Below are 14,401 nucleotides of genomic sequence, written 5' to 3'. Positions count from 1 at the left end.
AGCTTTTCCTTTCTCTAGTTTCTGAGGCAAATGCCCCTCTCTCTCCTTCCCTTTTCCCCGCTTTCCATTTGTTTAAAAAAAAAAATTGACTATCATGATTAACTGAGCTAGTCCTCAAACACAAACTCCTCTCTCTGGTGTAAGTCTGGAATTTTAGGACACAGCCAAAATGTGCTCTTCACAAATGTTTGGGAAACTAATCAATACATGAAGCAGAACTATCAGGAGACTACTTAGAGAAAAAAAGATGTCCTGAGATTAAAAAAAGAGATATCTGGGCAAGGGGTGGGGGGTGGTGATGACTAGGCCAAGCACAGAGGATTTTTAGAGCAGTGAAAATACTCTCTGTGATATTATAAGGATGGATATATGCCATTTTACATTTGCCCAAACTCAAAGAATGTAAAATACAAGGGTGAACCCTAAGGCATACTATAGACTTTGGGTGACTACAATGTGTCAATGTAGGTTCATCCTTGGTAAAAAGGTACCACTCTGTTGAGTGATGATGATAATGAGGGAGGCTCTACATGTGTCGGGGCAGGGCTGTATTAGAAATCCCTGTACCTTCTCCTCAATTTAATTTAAACCTAAAACTGCTCTAAATAACTAAGGTATTTATTGAAAGAAAATAAAAAAGACAAAACGAAACAAAAAAAACCCAGATAACTCTGTTTACCAAGTATGAATTCTGCCATAGGCTAGGAAGAAAGCCAAAAAGGTAGGAATATAATGTTACTGGCTTGTGATGATTTGTGGCTTTTCCCCTTGGAGATAGAGGCCTAGGATTGGGGGAAAGCAGGAAGACTAAGAAATACAGACACATTCTGCTTGTAGATATCATATATAGTAAAACTGTACTATCTTGGATCCCAGCACCAAAATTTAGGTCAAGGCACTGGTGCTGAGCAAGCTGTTTCACCAATCCGTTACCCAAAATCATAGTGGCTCCCCAATGCCTTCAGAGAAGGAACTCCACTTTTTGATGAAGACAGCTACTTGCCATTTCCCTACAATTTGGAGATGGCCAAGAGATGTGATTAAGACAGGGAAGTAGCTGGAGAAGCTAGGAAGAAAAGAGTATTTCAGTTTCTGAGTGCTACAAGACTTACACCATTTTTCAAATGTCTGAGTGCCAAGGGCTGTGTGGGACAAATGACATATATTATCTTTAGTCTTCAGAACAACCTTGCAAGAAAAGAGATTTTACATTCATTTTACAGATGAAAAAAACTCAGGGGGTAACGTGGCATACATCGTAAGTGGGGGAGCCAGGTTTGAACTCAAGAAATCTACAAGCAGAATGTGTCTGTAACAAGCAGACATAGCAGATATCTACAAGCAGAATGTGTCTGTAAACCTACAAGCAGAATGTGTCTGCAAACCCACAACAAAATTCCTATTCTTTCTATTGATCCTCAAAGTAGCATAGATTGAAGACCTCTCACTGACTCTTTGGGGTCACCTAAATTTAAACTTAAAATTAGGGGCACCCAGGTGGTTCAGTAGGTTATGTGTCTGCATTTGGCTCAGGTCATGATTCCAGGGTCCTGAGAGTCCCACATCGAGCTCCCTGCTCAGTGGGGAGCTTGCCTCTTCCTCTGCTTGCTGCCCTCCCACTTGTGCTCTCTCGCTATCTCTGTCAGATAAATAAAATCTTTAAAACAAAAACAAAAACAAACAAACAAAAAACACCTTAAAATTAAATGCTTTCAAGGCACCGCACAATCTCATCCCAGTGGATCTTGCCTCACTAGAACATTCTTATTTCCAAAAAACCAGTCCACTCATTACCCCAAGTACACACGTAAGATAAAACATTTTCACCCTCTTCATCTCTTTACAGATATTCTCCAATCAGATCTGACCTCCTCTGTAAAGCCTCTCCTAACCAGCTCAGACTAAAGAGCCCTTACTACTTGCTTTCATCTTAATCTGCCACGGGATCTGTGGCCTTGGAGTCCACCGCTCTGTATTACCACTTAGCTTTTTACACTTATTATCTATTTCTTGCACAACTAAAATGGGAAGTTGCCTAAAAATAACACTTAAGACTACATGCTTCCTTATAAACCCGACAGAATGTACCAGAATCTTAATCTCTCAGGTATCTCAAATAATAATCTGCAAAGTGGGGATACAGATCAGTTGTTAGTAAAGAATTCACAGGCAGGGCTTTGAATTCCCAGCAACACTAGTTAACCACTCAGTAATCCCATGCAAGCCTCAACATTTTCATCTATAAAACATTATGACTTTATAATCTAGAAATTAGCTAATAAAAATACCTACCCTTAAAGGAGAACTATGAGACATGGGCGAGAGGATATAAGTAGAAGCAACTCAGCACAGTGCCCAGTACATAGTCAAGTTTTATTTTCAACAAATAGTAGAGTATGGGTCTCTTAAAATTCTTGAGAAGGAGATATTTACAGGCATCTTAAAAGATTTCAAATAAGCCATTTACATACATATTCTATGTCTCCACTAATTAATGATGTTCACAATATGAAAATACATCTTTAAAACCATAAATGGCTATTTGCATTATAAAAGAATTTGAGGTTTTCCTTAATTTTTATCTTTTGCCCAATTTTATTATTGTGAAGGATAATTTTTTAAATTATCCTTAAAAATTTAAGGGCATCTACCCACAAGCTCATTACCCCATCATATCATCAGCCTTTTTCCCTTATTGTATTACTGTTATATTACAAATTAATATGTTAATTATATATTAATAATCATATATCAATACATTAATATAACATTAATTATATTAAAATATTTGTGACTTGATTACATTAATAAGTCATCCTAATCATTTAACTATCATATAATATCCCATGAAACTAACATCATATTTACCCGCTCTCCTGCTGTTAGACAGCTATTAAGATTCTTTTTAGATTTTATGATTGTAATGATAATGTCTAAAGAGCATCTCCATGCACTAAAGTTACTTTGCTTTTCTAAACATGTTCATACAACGAATGTTTTTGGTAAATTACTAGGGTCAAAAAAAAGGGCAAGCACTATCATGTCTAGCTAGCACTGCTAAATTGAATTACAAAGGAGCTTAAAACAATATGCAGGACCCTGGACTAGAGAAGCGATTAACAACTACCAAGAGCAAGCTAAGGCTCCAGTTACACACCACCCCCCACCAGTCGGCATTGTTTCTTTAGGGTACTTGAAGCTACTAAACAGTCACTGTTGTATGTTACTGGTAGGAATATAAATAGGTGCAACATCTCTGAAGAGCAATGTAGCAGAAATTCCATTCGAGTTTCTTATCCTAGAAACATACTTCAGCTTATGCATAAGACCTCTGACTTGGTTCACTATCTGCAACCAAACAGCCTGGAAACAATCAAAATATCCATCAACGGGGGACTAGTTGATATTAGTGTGCTTGGCTGCACACTAAAGTTACCTGGGAAGGGTTTCATAAAGACAGACAACTAGGGCCCTAACCCAGACCAATTAAATATGGATCTCTGAGAGAGTGAGCAGTGTGGGTATTTAAACCTCTCTACATGACTTTAACGTCCAACCAGATTTAAGAACCACGGGGGTTTAAGTAAAGTATTCATACAGAATATTACATAACTATAAGCAAAAGACAGTACACAGGAAACTACCACTCTACGCAAACGAAAGAATATTTTTTCCTTGTCTACGCAAACGAAAGAATATTTTTTCCTTGTGTTTGCATAGAATATTTCTGGAAGGATATAAAAGAAACTATTATAATAACTGTACCCTTTAGGAAGAGAGACTGGCCTGTGAACTGAAGGTTTCTATTTCAATGTATATAATTTTATATTGTTTCATTTTTTAATCAGGTGCATTTAAATTTTCAAAAAAATTCAAATAATTCAAATTCATTCAAAAATTCAAATAATCTTGAACAAAATAAAATCGTAATTTATAGAAAAAATTTTCAAGAACATATGCCACTAAAAAATGTACAGTATCCCACAGCAGAGGCCAGGTAGCAACGTTCATAGGGTCTCTGTAAAGACCCACAATACTTGGAAAGAACTAAGTGGCTACCAGGGGTACTTCTTTGCCCTTTGGGCAGAGACAGTAGTTCCTGCTCAGCTACCTCCTTCTGCCCTAGCAACTAACTTACTCAGTGTACCATTCTAAAGCAAATAGTCATTGCCTATTATGCTTGGTCAAAATGTTTACTCAAAGCTCACTTCCTCACACAGTGTAGGTCAACTTTATATGTTAGTCTGGGTTATACACTTCTTAAAGAACATGCCAGATTTGTAACGCACATTTAAGTTAGTTTCTCAAATGGAAGGCAGAGTTGATTCCATCTCTTCTCTGAAATACCTACTTCATGTAACATGCAAACATGGTCTCTGCAGGTTCAGAAGACCAATATTGTTTTTAAACTTAAGTGTGCTATTATCTTAAATTTGAAAAAACCAATGAGCTAATGTTATTGTATAATGTATTTCAGGTTTACCAAGCCACACAAGAATTAAAACAAATCTAAAAAGTATAGAACAGAGTTTTACATTTATCAACACAGCTAATAATTTGAAAGGTTCACATTGTTTAAATACTTTTTCAACAGGTTATTTTCAGCAGCTGTGGGATTTTATAACTGGGTTCGGAAATATTACTTAGGTGTCTTTTTTGGTTTAGTTGTATGGTTTCTTTTGTTTTGTTTTGTTTTAAAGAGGAGACAGGTCTCTTTAGACTATTTATCCTATGATTTTGAAACCAGAAAATTTTTCATTATAATTAATGGAAAGAAAGAAACTGAGTTGTGTAAAATGAGATACCTTTAAGCAATGCCACAAGGCATACCAGAAACATCAAGAAAGGAAGTTCCCTACAAAAAAAAAAGCATTAATATTTCAAGAGATCAGATTCTGGAATACCAGAGAATCTTTAAGGACTGTCAGTCTTTAAAACTCTAAAATGCATTCATTAATTCATTCATTCACTCATTCAACAGGTATTTATTAAATGCAACTTCCTGCCAAGCACTGCATTAAGCACTACAGATACAAGGACATGGCTAGGATTTAAAACTCCCCCATCAATGCTCTAACCACAGCATGTATGTTTCCTTGTTTCATTCAATTATTTTCAAATATATGCTTTAAAGTGGGAAATTTAAGACATTCTTATTACTATTTCTCAATCATATTTTATAAAAAAGACCTTGAGAAAATGAGGATAATTAAGAGCTAATTGGTAACACACATTTTTTTCTATAACCCTAACCCGTTTCGCATGAAAGAAAAAAGAAAATGTCCAATCTTCTGGATATACCAGGGAGATAGAGTTGGCAGTATGAAGTATTTATAAGGTGTTAAAGGCAGAACAGATTAGATTGGTGATTCTGTTGCTTCTTCCTAACACATCTTAAATCAACACCTGTTTCATCTCTCGAGGAACGTGCAGGTTAACATCTAACTTGTCTTCAACTTGTGAAGAAACAGAGTTGCCATGACAACTGAATGAAAAGTTTAGTTAGCAGAATTTCTCAAATGAAATGCAAAAATCCACTCAATGCCATTTAACTAATACATGTGTACTTATAAGCAAATCCTATTTTTCTGTTTGGCAAACTATTAAAGTAAATGTTAACCTATTCTCTGCAAAGTTTCATGGATAAAATATTAAACATACACACACATCTTTTTGTTAGAATCGGCCACAAATAAATAAAATTGGACAATAACCGTTTGACTATTAAATCTTGGCAGTGCTGCATTTAGTATTATAGGGTCTCAAGTAGACCTAAATCAAGAAAAAGCAGACACTTATAAGTTTATTTCTTGTTATGTTAAATTAGCAGGTAAATTCATGTACATGTTTAATTTCTACTTATAGCTATTACACAACACAATCTAGGGGATATTCAAATACATGAACTATCAATTTTTTTTCAGAAAAACAATTTCCATCATAAACACACAGAGTTTAGGCTGTTTACATATGCTGCATAATCATTAACTTCCAACATGCAAACTAACCTTACTGGAAACTGAAGTGCCCACCAGATATGTGGTTTCTCAATCTGTCCCCCTACAGTTTTGGGGAATATATTTCTACTACACCTATGCCTACTCTCCCATTGGGACCCTGCATGACTTGGGAGTCATTTTCAATTAGAAAACAGTGGATAATCAAACACCAGTGATCACTTATTTACAGATTATATTATAACAAATACAGAAGTGCTCTTATTTATGATTTTAAAAAGTCAGGTGTAGTGATAAAATCATCTTCATAAGACAGTATACATATGTATTTATAACACTCTGCTGGGCACAAATTCTAGAGTATAATCTATAAATTAAACAAGAGTACAGGGACAAATAACTAGAAAAATATTCTAAATATATATAAATGAAAGTCATACAGTCAAAAAGAGTAATGTGATAGTCAGGAATCTAGATTATCCATGCTAATACTAAAATCTCATGTAACAGAAGGAACACTCCGCTATACAACACTTATCCACAACATTACATTATTAATGGCAACATTTATTAGATTTCATATATTGCATTATTTTGGCACAAACAGCGCAATAAGAAAAAAAAATACGTAGCATGGTGTGTGAGAAGGCACATTGTCCTTTTCAGAAGTCCATTATAAAGGCAGCTGGACAGATTCTGGCTGAGCACAAGTGGGATGCCAGCCCATCTCCTTCCATCCCCATCCCACCCTCCCATTCAAGCACTGGTTACAAAAGTGCCTGTGTGGCCCTGAGAAGTGAGTCATGGATGTTCCATTTACAGATGGGGTGGAGTTGAGGGAAATCACTATTACATGCCCAGTTAGCTGGAAAAGTCCATCCTGTTTTTCCTCTTTTACATAATAATCATTTTTCACAAACCTGAGATAAAGAATACTCAGTAAGTAGGAACTCACCAAATATTTCAGCACTCAGATGCAAAAGGGAGAGACTTAACTTTTACAGTCAAGGACATGACCTCATAGTGCAGGCCTAACAATTCACACTAGGCAAGGGACTTGTACAATCAGGATAAAACATTTGTTCCTTTTCGCCCACACCAAGAAAAACAGTGGCTGGAGAAATAAGCACAGTGCCAGTTCCCAAATCAGATTCACCCACCAGGAGTTCACACAGACAGCCAAAGCATTTCGTGAGTGCAAAGACAATCTTTTACAACTTCCTTTGCCTAGGAAACAAAACAGCAAAGTGGCTTCCTTAAGCTGACCTCACAAGTAAACCATGAGAAACACAACCTACAGCCACAATGACAAAAATCAATGCTCTCTTTAGATCTATAGACTGTGCATTAAAACACCACATGCCTTGGCCTATCTCGTGATTACCACCTACTAAGCAAATCACAATGTGTTAAGATGACCAGTTCGCATTTCAGAACTCAAAATTATCATACATATCTTAGCTTTAAAAATATCTATTTCAAGCCCCTTTATTTCTCCAAGTTCTCCCAAAATCTAAAAGGCTGTGTCACTTTCTAAGCATATTTCAAGTAAATCTTAATTTGATCTCTCTCTCTCCATCACCAGCTGAAGAGCTGCATGTAGCTCCTAACCTGTGCTCTGAGCCATGGTGAGGATTACAGTGGGGTCCGAAGCGTGGGGGAAGCCCTGACCCTACCCAACCAGTAAAAATTGTGCATACATACATTGCCAACAATTATCAGTATCACCAATTAAATTGGCCTCCTAAGGCTCATAATGAACTTAGGTGTTAAGCACATTAAAATTCACAGCATATTACTTTTAATAACAGGAACTACCAGTTATTTTAATGAAGAGGAAAATTTCTATGAAGAGTTTTCATTCAAGTCAGATTTCTCCACAAATATTATCCTTAACCCATCCACCTCCACCTCACAGCATAGAGTCGTCCAAAGATTATTTAAACATTCAAAATAATTTAAATCACAAAAACCACACAAATTCATCAGAGCAAAATCCAAAACACCAACAAAAAAACAATATACAAAAGAGTAAAATTAAATTTTCAGCCACCCCTTGGCTGCCCCTGGCTGGTGTACAGTGCTGCTATCTCTCTTCCATATATGCATAGTCACACATATTTTAAAACTAATCATGCAAGTTTATATCTTGTTTTTACCTTTTTTTAAAAAAAGATTTTATTTATTAATTTGTCAGAGAGTAGAAGCACAAGCAGTGGGGGCGGCAGGCAAGGGAGATGCAAGCTCCCCACTGAGCAGGGAGTCTGACGCAGGACTCGATCCCAGGACCCTGGGTTCATGACCTGAGCCGAAGGCAGACACTTAACTGACTGAGCCACCCCGGCGTCCTTGTTTTTACTTTTTCTATCCAGAATTCCTTTCTGTGTGGGTATATACATACCTCTGTGTATGTATATGCCCATGTGTGCATGTATATATGAATATACACATGTATGCGCACACGCGCGCACACACACACACATAAAATACTGATTTGGCTGCTGCAGAGTATCATCCACAGTGTGATGGGTATCATTTTGCTTAACAGTAGTTCTCTTATCAGCTAAATAAGATTTTTTTTTTTAAGATTTTATTCACTTATTTGACAGGCAGAGATCACAAGTAGGCAGAGAGGCAGGCAGAGAGAGAGGAGGAAGCAGGCTCCCTGCTGAGCAGAGAGCCCGATGCGGGGCTCATCCTAGGACCCCGGGATCATGACCTGAGCTGAAAGCAGAGGCTTTAACCCACTGAGCCACCCAGGTGCCCCAATAAGATTTTTTTTATAAGAAAAAAATATAATTCCGAAAAACAAATACACCACACTCCTAAACATATTCCTGAACTCCTAGTCATCTCTATCCAGGTCTGAGTTACAGCCTGCTGGGTGTCTTAATACACTCTAAAAACTTAAGGTCTTTATTTCACCACTGACAACATCAAAGTAAAAAAAAAAAAAAAAAAAAAGGTAAATAAAAACATGTCACTTCAGTTCTGTCTCAAGTCTCTGAAAAATGGTTCAATTATTAATAAAGCCTCAATGTGAATAATACTGAACTCCACAACTTAAAAGTCTCTGGGTAATACTTAAAATCATGTTGCACTGCATTATATCCTTTTCAAAAGATTTTCAAACTATTGTATTACCTCCTTACCACCTATGTAACCCTATGACATAGGATGGTGCTCTGACTTTACAAATGACAGAACAGAGAACCGGAGAAATGAAGACACTTGTCCAGGCCCATGTTGACACGGTGACTGAGGCAGGACTAAATCAGTGGTCTGCTCAATTTGTCTTCTAAGTGCTTTTAACAGAACCCATTGCATTAGCTAGAACAGTCCCTTCTTTACCTCTGCCAAAAAACTCTAATAACCCCCCACAGTGTACGGCATGTTTCAGGACCAGGAGGTATGATGTAATGAGTACACCAATAAATCCAAAACCGCAGGCAAGGAAACCTCCAGGAAGTCTTTTAGAAAGTAGAAAAAAAGAAATCAAAACTACTATTAATGCCACATGTGTCTCAGGTTTGATGCTATAGGAATTAAAAATGAGTATAATGAAACAACACTATTTTTTTCTCCAGAATATTCTACCTCAAAAAAAAATCTCATTGGAAACATGTATCCTGGGAGCTGGCAGTGGGAGGGGAAGAAGCACTTCTGTGTAATTTCCTTCTGTCCAAGAGACTAATTTATATTCCTACCCTCAGTCACACTTAGTCTAAGAACAGTGAGATCTTAATGCTGTACTTTATATTAAGATTTACTCTTTATCACTGTTTCAGTTATCTTCTTGTTATAGCTTCCAACCAGTACTTTGCTGTTTATTCATCTTGGTAAATAATCTGTTATCCTTTAGATTGCAAACTGCACTAGGCAGGACCATGAGTGTCCTACCTTGATTTGTACAGGTGGAGTACAAGGCCACAAGTACATGGGCATCAGATGCTATTTGATAACGACGATAAGTAGATTAAATTATACTAACCCTGTAACAGAGTACTTAAATTTATTCTTACAGAACAATGTGGATTAGTACTAACTAGGCCACTTGGCCTTAGATATTTAGGACTGGAGGAGAGAAGGAATGGAATCTACTTCTAGCCTTTACATAGCTGGCTACCAGGCAGCTGAAATGCTTCTACTTACTCCTCAGGTCCCAGGTGATATATCAACTTACTTCATTTAACTGGTCCAAAATAAAACAGCTGATTACCTATGATCCTTTCACCTCCCTGTTCCATATATTTTTTAGAAAAAGACCTGTCCACTAATTTAACAGAGACATTTAAAAAAAAACCACTATAAGATAAAACCTCAAACTTGAACCAGACATGCGAGTCAATGGGCATACCTTGGCTTTTAAAAATTCCTATGTGAACATGCTGACCTCAAATCCAAGGTAACGAGGAACCTAATTTTACTTCTGACTTGAGCCACTAGACAAAGTACCTCTTTTTGTTCTACTTTACCCCTCTAGAACAAAGGGTTGTTCAAATACATATTTATGTATCAACTAATTAAAAGTGAAAGTATTCTGAAAACAAGAAAATAAAGATTACTCTCAAATTTCAAGACCATGATTTTTATAACTTTACCATGAATTTTATAACTTTAAATAGAGCTTACATTTCACAATACCATAATCATATCTTCTCCTAAACATATAAAATCAATCTCTTTTGATTTCTTTTGTTTTCCTAGAAGTCGCTTTCCTCAATGCAATGAAAGGGCTTTTGCTGAGATCCCAAAGGAAACACACTTAAGAAGAAATCTTGACTGTGATGTTCCTCTTTTTTAGATGGAACACCAGAAAGCACGAAGATCTGAAAATGATCTATGAGATAAGCTACTTATACTGGACAAAAACGTCCTCTCTAATCAATTATAGTATATGAAAACCGGAGGAGTGAGAGGGAACAGTAAGAAACCGAGGGAAGTGCCCAGGAAGTGCACAAGAGTACACAGAGTAAAACAGAGGGCAAAACTTGCGGAAAGGCTAAACTTCAGAGAATTGGAGAAAAGTTTAAAATAACTAGTGAAAGCCCATCGCGGGAACAGGAGAGATATAAAAAGGTTTTCAAAAACTCTAGAACAAATATACGTGTGTGTGTGTGTGTGTGTGCATGCCTTTATATATACTATATATATATATATTATATAGATTTATAAAAAATACATAAAGTTGGATCTTATTTTTACTTAGGCTTTTCTCCAAAATATATGTTAATATATGCTACAAAACTGCCCAAAAAGTCTATCTGATTCCTCAGGAGACTTTCATTCCCAAGATCCACCGTTACATGCTATATTTAAATGCACTGAAAAATAAAAATTCACGTTAGGAATACTAGATTTTTAACCTAAGGGTTTTTACTTTAACTTCTGAAAATCTATTCAACTATGAAGTGGGTTCCTAAGGGCAGCTAATCCCCTGTATAAGGCACCCACTTCCCCAAAAAGCACATGCCAGCTTCTGTCTGGTAATATGGATAAAATGGATAAACTGAAGCACAAGGGTAAGAAAAGGAAATTTTCTAAGAGACTTTCCCCAGGAGGGCTACACATAATTATTTATACATAATATATTATATATATCTAAGAGTGAGACAAGGTGGAGAGAGCGGGAGGAAGCGGGAGGAAAGACTTGCCTGGGTATCCTTAGTTGATCTGGTGCACTGGTTGCTTTATCCCCACCTTCCTGTGCCTTCCCAGACATGTGTTAGTTCACTTCTTTTTCCATGGTGACCCCAAGCAGGGACACAGCTACAGGGCCTCGGGAGTGAAATGTTTGACTGCTCCAATTCTCCCAATCTACCTCAAAAATCTACCTCAAAAAACTTGTAGAAAATCTTAAGGAGGTCAAGGAAAAAAAAAAAAAAAAAGTCCTTGGCATACTTTTGTGTTCTTCGTTATACACCAATGGGACGTCAGAACATTATACTGAAAATGTTCCCACAAAGTGGGAATCAATTGCCCTAATATGGCCAAGCCCTAAATATAGCCACAATTTTTTTTGTTCAAATACATGCCATTAAACTTGTGGATGGAGGAAATGGTGGTGGGCAACTGGGCAGAGAGCACAGGAAACAATGACAGTGTAACTCCACTATCTCCACCAGCATTAAAATGGCTTTAAATGTCCTTGACAAGGGCTGCCAAAGTAAAGACACCAGTAACACACATGCCCTTTTTTCTCCAGGCTTTGTTCCCTTGATCAAGTCTGGGTTACTGGGAGGGAAGGAAAGAAATTCCATACCCTGGGTCTGAAGTAATTCTACCATTCTGAGAAGGGACACAACATCACTAGTACTCAAAGCAGTGAAAGGAATAGAATTCCCTACTCGAATTATAAGGATCCAGTTAGTCTAAAGGAAACATGAGAATTTAACTAGGGTAGTTGAAAGTCCTCACAATTTACCTTCCAAACAAAATCACACCCACACGCACCCATACACAACAAATTAAACTGATATTTAATATTCACATAACTACAATGAGGGGCTATGTTCTAAATGAATGGGATTCAAGATAAGCAAAATCTAGAATATTAAAACAACCCAAAATGTATTCAAAGTTTCACTTCAAACTTTTAAAAGGTTTATTCTACCGGCTCTGAACTTGTTCCATAAACTAATTTTGCAAGACATTTTGGTCAAAAAAAACGTGTAGCACTGTGTCACAGCTGGAAGCAGATAATTTAAAAATTCACTGAATAAAACTGTTAAAAGTACATAAACAAAACCTATTACATATGTGGGCTGAAAGGCAACACAGGCCATTTTAAGTCACTTTCTAAAAGTTTGCTCTTGAAACTGGGATTTTAAAGACTAGATTCCGTGGTCAAGCTGCCCGGGTCAAAGGCAGTCTCTGCCACTACAGCAGTGGGTCTTAGGCAAGCTGTTTAAGTTCCCTGTGACTTTAAGTTTCCTCATCTGTAAAAGGGGAGTTGTAATAGCACCTACCTCACATGGTTGTTAAAGGAATAAATGAAAGAAAAGAAGTCAGCATAAACCATTTAGGTTGGTAAACGCTCAATAAATACTAGAAATTATTATTCAAAGGTGTGTGTTCACAAGGTCGGATCTATTAAATATATGCATCAGCGCCGTTAAATTAAACACTCAACCATTTCATAAAAGCAGCTTACTCCCCTTTTCCATACATCAGGCGGCATCAACCCTCAAAATGATGTGGAAATTACATACTTTCACTCATCGGTCTGAAAGCCTGTCCTATGCAGCAAGAAAGAAGGAAGATGCCTTTTTCTTGACTGTTGCTCCTTCCTAACTTCAAAATACTGTCACGTACACAATAGGTTGAAGCTGCCCTCAAAATGACAGCTCACAGCTTGGCAGCGTCCGCAGAGGCGCCCAGGCGGCTCCGCCGGGAAGGGGTTCACCCCATTTCACCGCCAATCTCCCACCTCCACCGCGAAGGAAGCGCACGCCTGGGAATCCCAAGGAACACAACAGAACTCTCTGCAAGGAGGAAGGGACCCTGAGGAGTGGGGAAAGAGAGGGAGGGGAATCAGACAGGAAAGAAGCCTCCCGGTCAAAGAGGTTTCGGAGCCACCCTCGGATCCGGCGCGTCCACGATGACAAGCCCGGGACCCGGTGCCGGCGATGGGCTGCGACGTCCCGAGCGGCCCACTCCCTGCTCCTTCCCTCTCCCGGCGGGCACCGAAGCCAACTCCGTTCCCGCTCCAGTCTCGCCTCCCGGCGCCCCCTCACCTAAACGCGGGTCCTTCCTTGGAAGCCCTGCCCTGGGCAGACGCCGACGCGGTGCTACCGCCGCTGCCGCTGCCCTTTTTGTTAAAGAGCTTCTGGAGCAGGGTCGGGGCCATGATGCTGCCGCCGCCGCTGCAGCTCCGGCCGTGGCGCTCGGGGGGCCGGCGGCTCAGCGCGCGGCCGGGGGCGGCGGCCGCGGCGGCGGGGCCATCGCGGCGGCGGCGGCGCGGCCGCCCAGCCTTGTGGGAGCGCGGGGCCGCTGCGGCTGAGTAACTCTGCTCCGCGTCGGGGCCGCCGGAGGCCGGTCATATGACTGAGCCGGCCCGCCGCCGCCGCCTCGCGCGCTGACAGTTATCTCCTGCGGGAGGAGCCCGCAGCCCCACGGCGGCGGCGGTGGCGGCGGCGCGGGAGGAGCGCGGCCTCCCGGGCGGCGGCCATTGGCCCGGCGGCCGCCCGCCCCGGGCTCACGTAACCCCGGCGGGAGGCGAGGCCCGGATCGGGAGGTTCTGTGCTCCCGGCACGCGGGGAGCGGAGGCGGGGCGGGCGCGGGGCTTAAAGAGGCCGGAGAGGCGGGGACGGGCGCCGCGCGGCCGGGGTGGGCTGCTGGAGGGGCTCAGCTCAGCTAGAGGCGAGGGGTACCGGAGGTGGCTGCGTTCTTTCGAAAGCGAGGGCGCAGCGGGGCCGACCTTTGTTCTTTTGAGACAAAGCCCT

The 14,401-nt window shown here is 39.7% G+C and overlaps 1 protein-coding gene across 2 annotated transcripts in view; it reads right to left on the bottom strand.

Annotated features, from left to right (window-relative positions):
• Window positions 1–14,137, bottom strand: part of FNIP2 (folliculin interacting protein 2) — a 135,160-nt gene extending 121,023 nt beyond the window's left edge. For both annotated transcript variants that reach the window (XM_045087001.1, XM_045087116.1), the window contains exon 1: window positions 13,694–14,137. In XM_045087001.1, coding sequence (XP_044942936.1) covers window positions 13,694–13,806 — 113 coding nt within the window. In that variant the 5' untranslated portion in view covers window positions 13,807–14,137. The remainder of the gene's footprint in view (window positions 1–13,693) is intronic.
• Window positions 14,138–14,401: the final 264 nt, after the last annotated feature.

This window comes from Mustela putorius, unplaced genomic scaffold (assembly GCF_011764305.1).
Source record: "Mustela putorius furo isolate JIRA1106 unplaced genomic scaffold, ASM1176430v1.1 tig00000056_pilon_pilon_pilon, whole genome shotgun sequence".
Taxonomy (NCBI): domain Eukaryota; kingdom Metazoa; phylum Chordata; class Mammalia; order Carnivora; family Mustelidae; genus Mustela; species Mustela putorius.
Note: the sequence above shows the minus strand (reverse complement) of the source record. Positions and strands in the feature narration are given on the sequence as shown.